Source organism: Mastigoproctus giganteus, chromosome 13 (genome assembly GCF_048544385.1).
Source record: "Mastigoproctus giganteus isolate SK-2022 chromosome 13, ASM4854438v1, whole genome shotgun sequence".
NCBI lineage: Eukaryota > Metazoa > Arthropoda > Arachnida > Uropygi > Thelyphonidae > Mastigoproctus > Mastigoproctus giganteus.
Window position 1 is genome coordinate 48,622,493 of NC_143587.1, and position 13,740 is coordinate 48,636,232.

General features: G+C 39.4%; 1 protein-coding gene across 2 annotated transcripts in view; it reads left to right on the top strand.

The window, feature by feature from the left end:
• Nucleotides 1–11,543, top strand: part of LOC150076019 (large ribosomal subunit protein eL22-like) — a 31,377-nt gene extending 19,834 nt beyond the window's left edge. For both annotated transcript variants that reach the window (XM_090387987.1, XM_090387988.1), the window contains exons 3-4: nt 2,068–2,189; nt 11,333–11,543. In XM_090387987.1, the coding sequence (XP_090244113.1) occupies nt 2,068–2,189; nt 11,333–11,480 (270 nt within the window). In that variant the 3' untranslated portion in view covers nt 11,481–11,543. The remainder of the gene's footprint in view (nt 1–2,067; nt 2,190–11,332) is intronic.
• The last annotated feature ends 2,197 nt before the right edge of the window (nt 11,544–13,740 follow it).

Consider the following 13,740-nt stretch of genomic DNA (forward strand, 5'->3'; position numbering starts at 1 on the left):
ATAGCACACTCCTACTCTCAATTTTGATCTCCCAATCTTTATGTCACACCAAACTGACTCCACACTGCACTGTCCAGCGATGTCGACTGGCTTCACTTCCTTGGTTTTTATGTGTTTCTTAACTAATAGCATAACACCTCCCCCCTTCCTATCCTGTCTATCCTTTCTGTAGACGTTGTACTCCCCAAATTGCAGTTCCGCATCCCTTATATCTGTGTGACACCACGTCTCTGATATCCCAACAATATCTGCCTTCGATGTTTTGAGCAATACCTCAAATTCATCAAATTTATTTACTAAACTCCTAGCATTGGTGTACACGCAAGTATACCTGCACCTGTTTCTATTCTTAGCTACCCTAACACAACCCATGTGTTTACTTGTACCACAATGGCTCCCAGCAGTCTCTGAAATACCATGCATCTTGTTTTTCAGGCTTCTGCTCATTCTAATAGAAGCAGTGCAAGAATCTCTTTCACCTCTGCCAGTGGCTACTGTCAATCTATTGGTCTTTGTCTCCCCCCAAGCTAGCAGTTTTCCGACCCACCTAACACTGCCTCGATAGCATCAGCAAATATTCTTGCACCCTTTCTATTTAAGTGTATCCCATCCCTGTAGAAGCAATCTCTCCTGTTAACAAGTACAGTCCAGGCTGAAAAAAATTCTACCCCTTGAGCCTTGCACAATCTTTCCAGGGCCGAATTGATCGACAAGGCTCTCATCATATACTCCCTCCTATCGTGTCTGGGCAGAATTGCAGACACTTTCAAATTCAACCCTAATTCTCGGCTTTTGTTCAACAGTGACCTGTACTTGTTAAGTAATTCTGCCGGTCTCCTACTCTTAATATTATTAGTGCCAACGTGTACAACTATAACACCTTTTGTGCCCTTAAAAGATGATATTCGCTCTACAACGTCATCAACCTTTGCCCCTGGCAGACATACCCTGGTCCTGTTCCACCTATCTTTTTTACAAAGCATGTTCCCCGTTTCCCTGACAATAGAGTCACCAACAACTACTAGTTCCTTCGGGACCAGCGCATTCTGCCTTGGGGGTTGTCTCTGTGTCACGCGATGCCCAAGTGCAAGCTCTGGCGTTGATGTGGGCAGCTGAGAGCTTGATGGGCCCCTCAATTTAGTTTCTTCGAGGGCATCCACCCTGTCCTTCAAGCTCTCATATAGGCCCAAAAGAACGCCGAGTTGTTGCCTGATATCGTTACACTCCTTGCATCGCGCACACACAAAGACATCCCCCTTGGCAGTATCATGTCCCGTACCCGATTGCTCTGCAAACATCAAGCAAACAGTGCATTTTATAAGGCTGTGAGTCAGAGGACAACTGCCCCCTCAGTTCTGGTCTGAGTCATGATTCTATTAATTTATTAATTAATTATGTTATGTTATTAATTATATTACGTTTGTAATCTAAGTCGTTATATGTATTTATTTAAACGTACAATTTAACTGCTAACGAAGTTCAACTAACGCTATCTAGTACGGTATATAACCTACGGTATATCTAGTACGTTATCACAATGGCGGGAAAGTTAATAACGGTAGCGGTAGTTACGAACACGTGGAAACCCTTACCGATACTTTTACAAGGCCGAGTAAAGAATAAATACACCAAATTAATCAAAAAATCACAAAATAATGTTATACTACTAAATTTAAATCAAAAGTTTTAGAAAAACAATAATTTCAAATCAATAAATAAGAAAAATCCACTTAGCGGCTTGGAACACGACCGTCACTAGTAGCCTCGTCAGCAGACTGGAAAATTTTGAAACGGTTATCTAATTTTAATCTTGGTTTGTTTTATAAAGCAGTAAATGATCCAATATCTTAGTCAGGTTGGTTGCCATTGTGAAGAAGCACAGATTAAATTGTGTTGAAATGCATAGTAAAGTCACAAAGTCGTTTAAACCTTGATATTTGGAAAGCTTGGTCCAAAACTCACTTTTATCCATAGCTATATAAAAGCTTGTCTTTTGAATTTAGTTTTATTATATAAAGAATTTGAGTCAATTATATCTGAATTATTATTATTATCCTTTCACTTCAGGAAAAATTTCTCCATGAACGTATTAAGGTTAATGGAAAAACAAACAACCTTGGTAATGTGGTAGCCATAGAAAGGAGCAAGTCCAAGCTGACAGTTACAGCAGATATTCAGTTTTCCAAAAGGTAAAATTCTTGTTTCTTGAACACTATCACTTCTTTTTCTTTCAGAGTTATAACAGTTTTTAGTATTAGTGTTATCCATTATCCACATATGCAAGGAAGTCACAGCCATTTGTTAAGCCAGCCAAAAAAGAAAATGAATAAATAAGTATTGTAATAATAATAAATATAAAAAAGAAAAAAACTACCTGTATGAAGTTTTTTTTTTTTTTTTTTTTTCACTGTTTGTAAGTAATTCTAGAAACCATAAATTCAAATTATGAGGGAAAAAGTTTATGCTGGACTCTAACTTTGGGATGACTTGAAGTCATCCTATAGGAATGCTGCTTGGTGTTGATCCTTAACCACTCTCCCAATCTTCACTAACTCAATAAACTAAGAACTTTTAACCTTTCAGTTAATTACTGGAATACAGGGATTAAAAACTTGAAGGTTAAAGGAAAGGTTATTACAGTCCAGTCTAAACTTCTTTCCCATAATTTGAATTTATGGCCACTGGAATCATTTATAAAAGTGAACATTTTCCCTCCTTTTTACTGTCCCTGTTAAGGTGTCTGGTTGCCAAGCTCTGTTTCCCACATATTAAGTTCTCATATGGGTGTCCTGAAGATTAAGCAGGTTGTGCCTACCTTTGGACCCTTCAAGAAGTTCAATGTTGTTTTTATAGGTGTGGGATTACAGTGTTCTAAATTCAATCTTACAATTGCCTTATACATTTGGATTATGACCTCTCTAGCTCAGTAAACAAATATTCCATAAATCATCTATAGGACACCATTGGGCCTTAGTTTCACCTGTCTACATTACTTGGAGAAATTCAAGTCTAACTGTATTGTAATATTCAAATCCCTTTCACATTGGCAATTCTCCAATCCAATGAAATTTTTCCCAAGTCTATTGATGCTCTCGTACTCTCTTACCATCAACCCAAAAGCCTTGCTTGCCTTTAGGCTCAAAAGCTTTTCTAATTAACAGTCATCTATAATTTAAGTGTTGTTAATTTACTTTTCAGCCTCACTGTGCTAGGTCTTTCATCTGTAATGATTGACGCCAAGTACCTGTTCAGTTCATCAGCTCGGTTTTCTAAGAATTTTCCACACCCGTTATACGATGGTCTGGCCTGACTTGTTTGTTTTCTTTGTATTCGAATACATAAAAAAACTCCTTGTCTCCATTATTTGCTCTCTTAGCCATTGATTTTTCATACTCACCCTTTCTCAGCTGAACCGTTTATGTGGTACTGTTACAGATCAACTTGTAGTTGTCATATGCTTTGGGAATTTTCATCACTCTAACTGATCCATGTCATATTTTCCTGCTCTGTTAGGCTGCCGAGCTCGGTATTTATCGATCTCAGCATCCTTTTTTTTTTTTTTTTTTTTTTCTTAATAGTATCTGTGTATTCATGGCTTTTTTGATTATTGCTTTACATACGTTCCATAATTCTAGTGTATGCACACTCACCCTGCTATTTGTCCAGTTGGCAGAAGCTATGTAGCATCTTAAACTGTCATACTCCACTTTCCTGAAATTAAACTCCATGCCTTTTAACAGCTGCAATCTCTTTCTTCATCTTATAGCTGAGGACTTCATTATCACTTTCTGCTAATGGTTCCTGTACTGTGAGCCCTATGATGATGTCACCTGATTTGTGAATAATGATCATGTCTAGAATACTTACCCAAAAATTACAATAGTGTATTGGCGTTCTGCTTGTTGCATTACCCTATTTACAGATTGTCTTGTATTTACTGAACCATAAATTTCAAGACTTTTAGGAATTTTTGGAAATGGGACTTCCATTTTAAAATAAAATCAGATAGAAACAAACCCTTCCTTCTGAAACATGTCTACTAACAAGAGAAGGTCTCTCAATTTGCGATAAAGTCAATTATTCATAAGCTACAAGATGGTGCAAAAAATGTTGAAGTATGTTAAAAGTTTCTTTGTCCTCTTCAGCATTATCGACATTGTGGAAAAATAAACCTTTACAAATCAGCACTGGAAAAGAACATAAGCAGGGGGGGGGGTTAGAAAGTGCAAGTTACAAACATCGATGAAGTATTGCTTCAATAGTTCACTACACAAAGAAGGGATCGCCAATATGACCATCTTAGTGTCTGGATACGTTTTATTGCGCTTCTGATTTCTAGTGGAATTTAATAGTTTAAAATGTGTATACAGTTTTAAAAAAGGGTTTAAATTGAAAGAACCTGACTGGGGAGGATCCACTAGGTGAGACTATTTTTATATTCTACTGGGAGTGTAGTAAATTACCAGCGTTTATATCTGTGTCCTTTGTTGCCAGACCTACAATGGCTTACACTATAAAGCAGAGGCCACATCGGTAGCTTGCAATTGACTGGGGAGGAGTTAAAACTGAGCAGGGAGTCTGCTCCACCAAACTGTGCTGATAACTGCTGAACTTGTAGTGAATTATGTGTATTTTAAACCAGAAACAATGAATTTAGTGACTCCCCACCTCTTGCCATAAACTTTGCCTGGCTGACTGTGAACTTCTTACCTATGTAGCCTATGGGATTACTAATAACACCATCTCTGGCACCCTAGCAAAACCCCTCTGAGCACCTAGGTGAGTGGGAAGTGATCCCACTCACCTAGGTGCATTTTCACATTAGGCTGTTTCCCCTTCCCCCCTGGAGTGACCAACGGAGATAGCCCAAAACCTCAATAACCAACCGTGTCCCCCCCCCCCAATTTAACCATGCACTTGTGATGGGAATCGTTAATCAGCATTTTCAGTGCCCTAATAGATCATCCCAACATATGCCCGATGATCCGAACTGGCCCAGTTATCCAGATTTCGCAAAATGGAAGGGAAATCAGAAAAAAAATATGGAACCCTTGGCACAGTCACAAAGTGACGACCTGTTCATTATTGACCAGACAGAAGAGATGGGGGATATGTGACCAGGGGCCCCCCAAGCCAAGCGATTCCCAAAACGGAACGGGAAACCCACTCCCAGACCGAGTCTAGAGAGCAGCCTGGCCCCACAGCATCCCAAAGGGAAACAAACAATGAAGACAAACAGCAGGAACACTCTTCCAGATGGTTCCGTCTATGAAAAAATACTCATTCTAATAACATCTCAAAATATATTCAAAGAGAACCTCGACAGGGTCTCCACCGGACTGAGATCCCAAATTGTGACAATATTTTTAAAATGGGAACAATTCTCCATGATACATACTTAGAAAGTGAGAGAGTTGCCACACGGCTATAAACCCATGTGGAATGCAGGGCAAGACAAATGCCACAGCATACTCCGACATAGTCAGAAGCACTGAGGACAAATGCAAAAGAACCACCAGCAATACAAACCCAGACACTCCTGCATACTCCACACCTGGCCATCCTACGACCAACATCAACGTATGAACATGCAACAAGTGAAGCTGTGAAAAACACAGTAATTACAAAACTTGCAGATGACGTCAGACAGCAAAGAGCAAATCTGTTCAAAAAATAAATACAGGCGTTGTTATAGAAACCTAAACAAAAGATTCCCATAGGATAATTGCGAATCCCAAGATACCGACCCTAGGACTGGAAGCTGTGCCCCCGAAAAAGAGAGGACCCGGCATAATCTATAACGCATAAGGAATTGACACCAGAGACACCACGAGCTGAACTTTATGCAAGAAACTTGCAACAGGATCATCTGGAAGCAGACCTAGCGATGCTGGTAATACCGAGATACCAGACAAAGTCCAGATCTGGAAATGCTACAAACTGGGTCATTGAGCTCTCACCAGCTGCATGGGGAACTGTAAACCAGCAAAATAGAGTTTTCATAAACTGGGGAAGCCACTGCTACAAGGAGCATGTGACTGTCCCCAAATGCTTCAGATGTGTCTGCTTTGGATATGCAACACATGTCTGTGCCCAACCTGTCCCCACATGTGGACCATATGTATGGTGCACTATGGCCATTGATGCTGATGCACCAAAAAAATCCCCAACCAACCCCACATGTGGACACTGTGCCAAAAAGGGCCACGAACACATGGACTGTCCTAAAAGAGAGGAACCCCCTACTTGTGCAAACTGCAAGTCGCAACAACTACAGGTGGACCACTCAATCAGGGACAACAAATTTCCTATCTACATTGAGGCCAAGGGAAAATATCAACTAAGACTAGACTGTGGCAGCATGCCCTAAGCAATATAATAACAACAGGGTACAGTTTGCCCAACTAAAAGGTCAAAGGCAGTTGCTGCACAGCTAACCAAGAAAATGTGGACATGCTACTCATACAGGAACCATATACTCACTGTAAAGAAGTCAGGGGCTACCCATTGAGTTACAAAATAGTCCAAATAGATGGAGACATGCCCTGGGCAGTAATATTAATAAGGAATCCAAACTTTACAGTGACAAAACTCAAACTGTTGCCTCCCTTGGGCAGTGTGCACCCATGTCTTCACAGCCCTAGGTGAATTCTACACCATCTCACTTTACAGCAGTCCAGGAGCCAATGTCCTGTCAACCGTAAGTTACTTGCAAAATATCCATGCAGACTTCCCAAATGCAAAAATAATCATTGGAATAGATGTGTAAACTGCCATTCACCAGCCTGGCACAGCAGAACTCCTGAACAACAAGGTATAAACAATGGACAGCACCTGGAGGGATTACCTTGCAAATAGCTGTTACACTATCTTAAACCAGCCTAATAACCTACTGACCTCCAGCACACTGCAGGAAGCCACAATAGACATCTCCCTAGGCACCAGAACCACTGCAGACCATACTACAAATTGGACTGTTACTGAAAACTGGACAACTTCAGACCACAGAACGATCGCCTTCCGGCTAAATCCTAAATTTCATGATAACTAGAGAAATAATCCCCAAGAAAAAACAAAGCAGATATGCCATTGGAGAGGGATTTGCTTCTCTCTTTAAAGAAACACTGCAGATAACCGCCCCCGTGCTTGAGGCAGAGGGACTAAATGTGGACCACCACCACCAAAGAGCAATAACTAAGCTAATCAGAGAAGCGGCCGATAAGACAATTAGAAAGAAGAAACTGTCTCTGAGCCATCACCAGAGCTCTAGCAACTTAGGTGGGAGGTGCCTCAAGAAAAGAAAAAATTTCCAACACACCTGGCTTGCTGCCGAAGTGCAGGAACTATACTGCACAGCAAGAAACAGATACACAGTAAATTCCGGGAGGGAAAACAACGTTCGTGAGAGCATTTGGACACCACAGCAGGAAACGACAACCCATGGGGTGGTTCATCTGTGCAACTGAAAAACCACGAGGGGGAACATGCAACCACATGGCAAGAATCCACAAATATCCTGGATGCCATCTTTCCCAGGGCACCTAGAGCCAGCCACTCCAGAACAACTACTGCTCTGCCACCAAAACCGCATGTACACCACAGAGCAGGAAGAAGAACCATTCACAAGAGATGAATTGGACACAAAGCTGCGAAACAAAAGATCCCCGGCGCAGACCTCCTAGAAACCGAAATCATCAAAAAGAAAACTGAGACCATCCCAGACCAACTGCTGAGCTTATATAATAAATATTTAAAAGATGGTTACTTACTTTTCCCCTCACTTGGAGAGAGGCAACACGTCAACTGGTGCTCAAAACCTAAGCCACAGGGTCCTACCCACCCGTAGCGCTCTTAGCTATGTTCAGCGAGCTTCTAGAACATCTGAAAAACAGAATCGAGCAACACTATGCAAACTCAGGATTACAATCTCCAAACTGGTTCGGCTTCTGCAAGGGATACCAACAACTGATGCCCTAGAAAACATCATCGGAACTGCTACAACAACAAACAGGAAATATTTCCTCATCCTTGCAGTCAATTTTGCCAGGGCATTTGACACCCTATGTTGGCCAAGCATTCTTGGCAGACTCTGGGAGGCTAATCTGCCAACCAATCTCTATAAGTGCATTAGCACCTACCTCACAGATCAGTCAGAGTAGAAACCCCGTACAAGGCTCCGTCCTGGACCCGCTCCTATGAAATGTGGTCCTGGATGGCTTCCTGAATCTATACCTTGGGGATGTAAAGTCCCAAGCGTATGCCGATGACCTTATTCTGGTGCTCACTGGAGACAACAGGGCCCAGTTAGAAACCACCACAAACTGGGCACTTGCTACCCTTCAAGAATGGACAAACCAAAATCGTTTAACAATGTCCCCAACCAAAACAAACTTAATATTACTTTGACGGACCCCGGACATCAGGAGACCTCAAATAAAATTTCAGGGCACCACGATCAAACTAAAAACTGAGCTGAGACACCTTGACATCATCTTAGACATGCACCTATCTTTCACTCCCCATATCAACTATATACGCAACAAAATCAGAAAGTACCTGTCTCTCTTTGCAAGAGTCACCTGTAGAGAATGGGGTCTAATAAAGAAAACCCTTGCCCTCTACCACTGTCTTTCTACCAATTGTCTTATACACAGCTGGAGCATGGTACCACAAAGCAACTACAGCAACAGACGAAGACTTGGAGCAACACAGTGCCATATCCTGCTTACCATCTCCAGAGCTTGTAACACGGAAGTACCCATATACTTCAAGTACTCATGGGTGCCCTTCCCTTGGATCTGGAAATAGTCTGTTGTAGTCTCCTCTGCCACCTGCCAAAATTTTACAATAGACCTGAAAAACAAAATAAAAACAGAGAAAAGGTCTAACTACAGCAAATCTGGCAAACATGCTAGGAGAACTCCCCAAAGGACTCAGTAACCCAGAAATTCATACCACATGTCCAGGTAATTTACCCAAAATATCCACGCTGGCTATCACCAGGATTACTACTCACCTATCTGCTCACTAGCCATGGCACCACCAAAAATTGGCCTACTTCAGTAACACCTCTCTGATACTGTGGACAGACAGAAACATGGGATCATCACTGAAATTATATGAGAGTCTGCGCTGCAGCTTGATCACAGAAATACAATATGTGCCACTCAACCAGGAGCACCACTTGCTAGAGGAGGAACGTCACTACAAGGCGTTCACCAAGTATGCACAGGACCGCTTCTGCAGAAGAAGAACCTACCTTGAGCCCAAAGACTCTCCTGCCTGCAACACTGCCCGGTGGATAGTATTAAACTAACTGAAAGAAAACACTCATCTCCACAAACACAGGGAAAACATCTCTGCCAACCTGAACTGATTAAATTACTGATGAGACAACGCACAGAGACATGTCTTTGTTCTAACCTGAGAGTGGCAATCACTGACGACTGCTATCTAGCAAGTGCTGACCCACAAACTGTACGAATATTTATTATCAACTAGATAAAGAGCTAAATGTAGACTCGGCTGGAAACAACCTTACCAAATCACAACAGAGGGAAAAACTTTCCACAGTCGACAGCCACACCAAATGATATCACCACCGCAAATAATCAGTCAATAGCGGAATCTAGTCCCTGTCTGGCAACAAACTGATCAAGCTACCATGAAGTATAACATTTATCATTTTTATGCGTGTATGCTTGCTGTTTTGTGCCATATTGGCAACCTGAGCCAGCTCCCTTGCTGAGCTCACCACTTTATTCCCACCCAGAGATGGGGGAAGTGGCAATCCCCACTCGCCACCCATCCCTATTTTTCCCCTCTGGTGGGGAATGGGCACGATTTTCACTGGGGTCATCTCCACTATTGATCCCATTTCTTCGTACCTTTCTCCCCCACTCATCAAAATTTAGCCCAAAACCAAATTTTTCACCAACTACTCGGCCTCTTTATACCTAGCACTGTTCCCCGCAATAAAACAAACTGTGCATGTGTAACATTATTTTTTTTTATTATATTTTTTTTTTTTTTTTTGTCATAACCACTGAAATCTCAGAAAATTGGGTAGCAGGACCTGCCAGAGTGAACTTAAAACTACTGGGTACCTGGTCTGCCTCCACGTGGTATTGTGCCTCAGCAGAGGTCTGGCAGCTAAATGGCCAGAGGAACAACGGTACAAAACACCACATTTAAACACTATCCACACACTTAAATCTCTGGCCTTTACAGTGGGCGCCTCCGTAGCCAGGCGGGAAGGAGCAGCAGTGCATAGCACACGCTTCTTGATTAGACCTGGGTTCGAGCCCGTCACCACCAAATACGGAGGATGCGGAAAGGTCAGGGAATGACCACCGCATATCCTGGAGCAATATGGTCTTAGTTGCTAATGCTCCTAAAACCCAAATAACAACAGCCTTTACAGTGTACTGTATCATCTGACAATGTAGACTACATGGAGATGGGGCTGTTTCACTCTAAATACACTTTACACAAAGAAGTGCTGGATTTTCAATTGAAGGCTCAAGCGGAAAAAATTGCTAAACAATTTGGACGCAACAATTTTGACTGATTTAAAAACCGAATATAAGCATATTAATAAAAGAATGTGTAGGAATATACTAATATTATTTTTTACTCTGTAATATTTCTTTTGGTTTTTAAATCTATCTTTTTATCGTGTTATTGAGAATTTTAAAAAAATAAGAGGTAGATTTAACTCATCACTGATATGTGAGTAATGGTTATAACAAGGAAATTTTGTCGGTCCCTTGATGCTCGTTACAACCAAGTTTGAATGTTATTATATGTCACTATACTGCTTTTTTTTTTTATAATAAAAAAAAAAGCACCCTTTTGAAATCAGAGCACTGCAGGTCATATCAGATAATCTTGTTTCCAATTTTGACCAATAGCCCAGGAGTTATCTCTCACGTATAAGATTAAAAGTAACGCGTAGAGAAATATTTTTGTCCCTAAATGCAGGGTGTCCCGCAGATTGTTGTTCAATTTTAGAAATGAGAAGCTTACAACATGGAAATTCACACAACGAAGTTGCCATTTGACAAAACTCACAGTTGAAGATGGTTGACTTCAAAAATATTTTATTAAAACTAAAAATATATATAATTATCAATAAAAGTTTATATAGAAAATTGCAATGTGGAGTTGACCATGAGCAAGCACTGAATTTATGAGATATATTCTAACTTTACTAAGTGACTGATCCTGTGCTTTACTAATTGCCATTTTGAGCACAAGTAATTTATTATTGGTTATATCAAAAAAGTAGTTTTTTAAAAAAAATTAACTCATTCTAAATTTTTATTTCTAGGTATCTAAAATACTTAACAAAAAAGTATTTGAAAAAGAATAATCTCCGTGATTGGTTAAGAGTTGTTGCTAGTGTAAAGGACTCTTATGAATTGCGGTACTTCCAGATTAATAGTGAAGATGAAGAGGATGAGGAAGACAATGACTGAAATCAGTTGACTCTCGAACAATAAAGGTGTAAAAATAAAAACTGAAAAATTGTTCTGTCTTGATATTTGTTTCCCTTCATTACAAAGTTTGGTTGATCTTACCATCTGAATTCATTTTTCAAATAGTCATTTGGCATTTTGACTCAGTTCATTGACTTTAAAATGTATTGGTATATCTGATAATTCCAAAATAAAAATTATCTCTGGCACTATCATCTCCTTACATTTATTATATGAAAAAAAAAGAAAAAGTGCACTGTCTCGGGGTTAAAAAGCAAGAAAGGTTATAACTTTATTTGAACCATGACCTTTCCAAATTAATGCGAGTGGCAGTAGCCATCTCCAGTGTAGACTCAGAATTGGGTAGGTTGGAAGTAAGAGCACAAAATGAAGCATTTTAATTGTGTTCACAAAGTATTTTTGTGATCCGCTAGAAGCTTTAAACAATGCCTTTGCATATAAAGCATAAATCTGCATAACCAGAATAAATGGAATATTTCATTTGGCTTGAGTTTAATCACAAAAGAGGCGTATAAAATTTTATTGTTCTAGTAAAACAAGATAGTTCCTGTTATAGAAATTTCAAAAAGGAAACAGGGAATAGAATAAATTAAAGAAAAATATTGGATCTAATGCATTTGTTTCACCAAATTAGGATGTTTTTTTTTTTATAAAAAAAAAAGGATTAGCAACTAATGGCTTTGGTAAGTGTTTACGGTCAGTTCTTGGCTTTCATGTAGCAGGGGGAAAGTGTCACTGTCAATTGGCTCTACTGAGATCTATGGACCCCTATATATGACATGCATATATGTGTGTGTGGTCAACCACCATAATGCGGACCCCAGTTTCGGAAATGCTGGGCTAGACTAAGGCTGCTTTCAGAGCAAAATCTTGGTTTGTATCCGATAGTTGAGGAAATTATTAAAAGGTGTAGTCTTTAAATGAAACAGGGTAGCCAATGTACACTGTGCATTACATTTCAGGCTTGGTTTCTTTTTTCTGTGATTAATAGGAATGAAAGGTAAATATGGTTATCTCCTTATAAATTAATAAGTCTCTTTTCTCTTTGTATATGTCTCTTCACAAGTAAAACATGGTCACAAATCTGGCATAATACCCCAAAAGTGTGCATGGATTGTGTAAAGCTAACACTACTGCATTTAAGCTTGTGAATTAATTTTTTCCATACAAATTGTATGTAAAAAATTTGTTGCTTTTTTTTTTTTTTTTTTTTATTAATAATTTCCAGTTTTAATGAAATTTGGTTTGGCTTGCCAAATATTTAACAAGTCCAAATACAAAATTTCATGAAAATCCATCCACTGCCAGTCCTCTCACATGTTGACAGATTGACATGGGGAAGGCAACTGTAGTTTGGAAACTGTTGCGTACAATTGGAAAGTTATTTAAGGAATACCAAGAACAAGACGGATTAGTTGTTTATGTAGACACGATCTGCATTCATAGTTCCCCATACTGTTCCTGAAGGTTTATATAAAAGTGGAAAAGTATTTTAACTTGCATGTATCTAAAGGAAATTGATTGTTATTCATGAAAGAGAATTTGAACTTATCAAAGATGCAATTTTAATGCATAAGTGTACACAATGAGGTGGAGGTGCCCTGCAGAAATGAACGGTAAAATTTTTCAAAAATCAGTTAGAAAAATGAATTCCAAATTTGTCATCATACCTTAGTTGTGATATGAGTTGCTAACCCTAGTGTTCAATTTTTGTGTATAGCCTTAGTTGGTAGAAGGAATTTATTTTTCAAGGTTGTCATACATTTGAGTAGAAAAAATGCCAAGGTTAATAAATAGACTAAGACAATGGTTCCCAATCTTTTGCCACACTTTCCCTAAGTTAAAAGACTATTTAAATGGCACACTGAAATGGTGATTGCCATTGAGGCACAGAAATCTAAATGATGGTAAATTAACATTTCTGGTGTCAGTCTTAAAACAATACAAGAATTTATTATCAGAAGGTTGAAAATCTCAAGTCTGTTTTTGAAATTTTTTTCTTATTCCTGTTTTGTATACAGTTAAGGTTACCAAGTGTTCTCTCCATACAGTAAATTTGACTGAAACAGTTTATAGTCAAAATGCTTATACGAGTCAAATGAATATAATTTTATTTTTACTGATAACGTCATTGCTATTGACAAGGTTGTGTGATAGCTGCCCTTAGCTTCATTATGTGTGGAACCACTGTTGTGCAATATCATTTTTCGGTCGTCCAAAAGTGAAACTGTAGAATGGT